Source organism: Anneissia japonica, unplaced genomic scaffold (assembly GCF_011630105.1).
Source record: "Anneissia japonica isolate Jap-2015-1 unplaced genomic scaffold, ASM1163010v1 scaffold75111_len3599_cov160, whole genome shotgun sequence".
Lineage (NCBI taxonomy): Eukaryota > Metazoa > Echinodermata > Crinoidea > Comatulida > Comatulidae > Anneissia > Anneissia japonica.
The window spans coordinates 1-3,659 of record NW_022711246.1 but is presented as its reverse complement, the minus strand read 5'-3'; the positions used below and the strand labels follow the sequence as shown (position 1 = coordinate 3,659).

The following is a 3,659-nucleotide window of genomic DNA, read 5'->3' as shown; positions in this document are numbered from 1 at the left end:
TAACAGCAATGCTGACTTAATTAAAGGGGCCCTCACACAAAAAGCAACAAAATCAATTTGAAATTACAACAGTTAATGTGTTTTTTTTTTTATGTTTTTGCAATAACCTAATTGTACCATTTTCATTTTTTTTTATTGTGTTCTGGTTTTAAGTGTTCCTTATTTCCACTCTTTTTATGCCAAATAATTTTGGAAATTAATGGTAGTACATGTGGGTTTTTTTTTTTGCTAACAACAATTCATGCAATTTCACTACTTTTCTCAGCAATACAAAACACTTCATACTGTAGCAACCCAATTTTTATTCTATTACCTATGATGTTTTCAAAATGTACATATATTTTTATGTTGTTATGGCAATATATTCTCTGTACTTAGAATTTCCTTTGTTGTAAAATAAATATGTTCTACCTTTGAATCTGTGAATTGATGACCAATTTTTATTATTAGCATACCAACCTTTACAAAGTCTTTACATTCAGGTAAATATACTATTTATATATTAATGTGTATTTTCCCAGTTGGAGAACCATTGAACCGTGAAGCGTGGGAATGGTACAATGATGTTGTTGGAGACGGCAGGTGTTCACTGGTGGATACATGGTGGCAGACAGGTGAGATAATTAAGTAACTCATTCTTCCTTTCTCCTAAAATCATAGTTCATTTTCTCTTACAGTCATGCCATATTACCTATATAAACAATAGCTGTTGTAGATTGACACATTGTGCTCATATACATTTTGTCATATTATGACAGGATCTTCATTACCACAAAAGACAAACACTTTAATCACTTAGATATTAAGTTTTGCTTTTATCAATCCAGTCACCCTCCCAGTAAACATTTTATTATGTGCATTATTTTCTTCCTCAATATTCTTTTTTTCTGTCTGTAATAGTATTATATGAAGACAAAATTTATAGTATGAAATTAAATCTTCATCGCCATCTCTGTCATCCTTCATCATTGTCATCATTATTATCATCATTGTTATCCTTATCATCACCATCACTATCATCATTAACATCATTATCATCAACATTAACTTCCTCATCGTCATCATTAGCATCATCATTGATGATAATGATGATGCCAAGTTATTTGTCATGCCCATTTTCAATATCAGTTTGTTATATTATTTGTATTAATAATTATATCCCATTCAAAATTGTAGTTGCTGTGAATGCCATTAATCAACAATGTCCTTGAATTATGGGAAAAAAAATCATTAAGCTAATGCAAGAAGAGGCAATTGTTAATTGTCAATCGCATTTATTATGAATATATTATCTTTACCAGAGACCGGAGGTATTTGCATCACACCCAGGCCATCTGACCCTGGGGCTGAAATTTATACCGGACCCATGCGACCATTCTTTGGTATTGATCCTGTACTCATGGATGAAAAGGTAGACTTTATTGATGGTGTTTATTTCAATGATTATAACCAAAACAGCAGTGTAAAGATAGGTTGGCTGTTCCACAGCTGCCATCATGTAAAGATAGGTTGGCTGTTCCACAGCTGCCATCATGTAAAGATAGGTTGGCTGTTCCACAGCTGCCATCATGTAAAGATAGGTTGGCTGTTCCACAGCTGCCATCATGTAAAGATAGGTTGGCTGTTCCATAGCTGCCATCATGTAAAGATAGGTTGGCTGTTCGATGTATAAGCGTGTGTGTACAAATTAAAGACACGTGAGCTTAAACTCCAACATAAACTTTATTCATTTAAGATTGTAGTATTGATTCAGCTATTGCTTACAGACGGGAATAGGAGAGAGAGATTCTGTTGCTATGGACTTGAATTATAGAATTATATAGAGGGCGCCATTGCACATTTAATATGCATTGGATTGTTCTATCGTATCATTACAAGCAGGACTGAATTATATGAACTATAAAACTTTGTACAGAAAATAAAATAAATATTATGTACATCAAATCAACCTTCATACGACTTCAATATATACACTGTCTACTCTTATGTAAACTCTATCCTAAGTATAAAATCAGATTACAGTATCTACAAAATAGCCTACAAAAATACTGCTGTTATAAAGTATTATGAAAAGCATTGCAATATTAAAATAATTTGAGAAGATTAAATAGCAGTATTCAGTCACATAATAATATTCAACTTGCTATAAAGGAACATGAAAGCACATTTCAAGAGTTAAGGAAAGAAGTGCTGGACCATGAAAGATTGCGGGAGTTGCTACTATAAGCTGCCAAAATGCAGATCACTAATTGTTAATGATAAAAGGAATGCCTCCTCATGATAGATTTTTTTTTATAGAAAACTTATTGGCCCTATTGTATACCCTGTCACGATTCAATCCCAGAACTTTGAATGTACCATTTGGTTGCTTTCATTCCCACTAAGAAATATGTACTACCCTCAATAATAGTATACAACTATATAAAGAAACAATAAAATACACAAGTAACTGATTGTTTTACTTTTTATAGTCAAAAGAATTGGAGGGTAATGATGTGAGTGGTGCTCTTTGTATACGTAAGCCTTGGCCAGGAATGGCAAGAACTATTTATGGAAACCATCAGAGATTTCAAGAGGTTTATTTCTCACCATATCCAGGTAATATTCTCTATTTAAAGCCTTATCTACACTATAAAATTTTCTTGACAAAAAAAACAAACTGTTTGATGCCCATATATAGTCATCCTGTGTCTATGCACATGATGTGATGTCATCATGACCATATTTAGGCATGTCACATGTTTTTGTCAAATAAAATTTAATAGTCTGGACAGGGCCTGTATTACGAAAAAATTGGTTTGCTAGTGAAGTAGCCTGTGGGCTAGTACATCTATAGTTAATCTAGCCAAGTGGGCAAGTCTTAAATTTTCTATTGAGCCATATCTTAAAAAAGAAATAACGAAAAAAAATTCAGTGACACGTAATTATAGTACACAACAATTAGTATTTGTCTTAGTCAGCCAAAGCCAAGTTGAATAGTTTATAAATCATTCTTCATCTTACAGGTTACTATTTTTCTGGTGATGGGGCAACCCGTGATGAAAATGGTTTCTACCATATTACAGGCCGTGTTGATGATGTCATCAATATCAGTGGTCATAGATTGGGGACAGCAGAAGTTGAAGATGCAATGGTAACTAATTATTATTTAGAATTTCATATTTACGTATGTCTTACCTGTATATACCAATTCTGGGTATGTTCTAATCTAATTAGAATTTCAAATCCAATTGTAAAGATTATTAGCTCTTATAATTAATGAGATGATTTATTTTAAAAATGCAAATGTGTATCTATATTAAAGTCTCTATCTTTTTACCTAAAAATTGTTATAAGAAAAAAATATATATACAACAGATCAAATCAAGATCACCCATAGTTCAATTGGTAAACATCAGTATTAGAAACTGTCGAATTTTAATCATGTGGCACTGACTGACGTAGTAAAAACAATGACATACAAAAACTAATATGATGGACAGGGGTCTTATAGATACAATCTTTTATTTCCTCACTACTGTATTTAACATCACTATTTGTTTGTGTATCTAAGGATGAACATCCAGCTGTTGCTGAAACTGCTGTGGTAGGATTCCCACATGACATCAAAGGAGAAGGTATGCTTTATATTATACATATGTGGTTCAATGGTAAAACTT

At 32.4% G+C, this 3,659-nt stretch overlaps 1 protein-coding gene across 1 annotated transcript; it reads left to right on the top strand.

Annotated features, from left to right (window-relative positions):
- Nucleotides 1-526: 526 nt before the first annotated feature.
- Nucleotides 527-3,650, top strand: LOC117107340 (acetyl-coenzyme A synthetase 2-like, mitochondrial; the record flags this gene model as incomplete). The annotated part of the gene is made up of 5 exons (XM_033248989.1): nt 527-614; nt 1,302-1,411; nt 2,472-2,598; nt 3,006-3,133; nt 3,554-3,650. Coding segments are annotated over exons 2-5 (397 nt in total), but the record flags the coding sequence as incomplete, so codon positions are not given.
- Nucleotides 3,651-3,659: the final 9 nt, after the last annotated feature.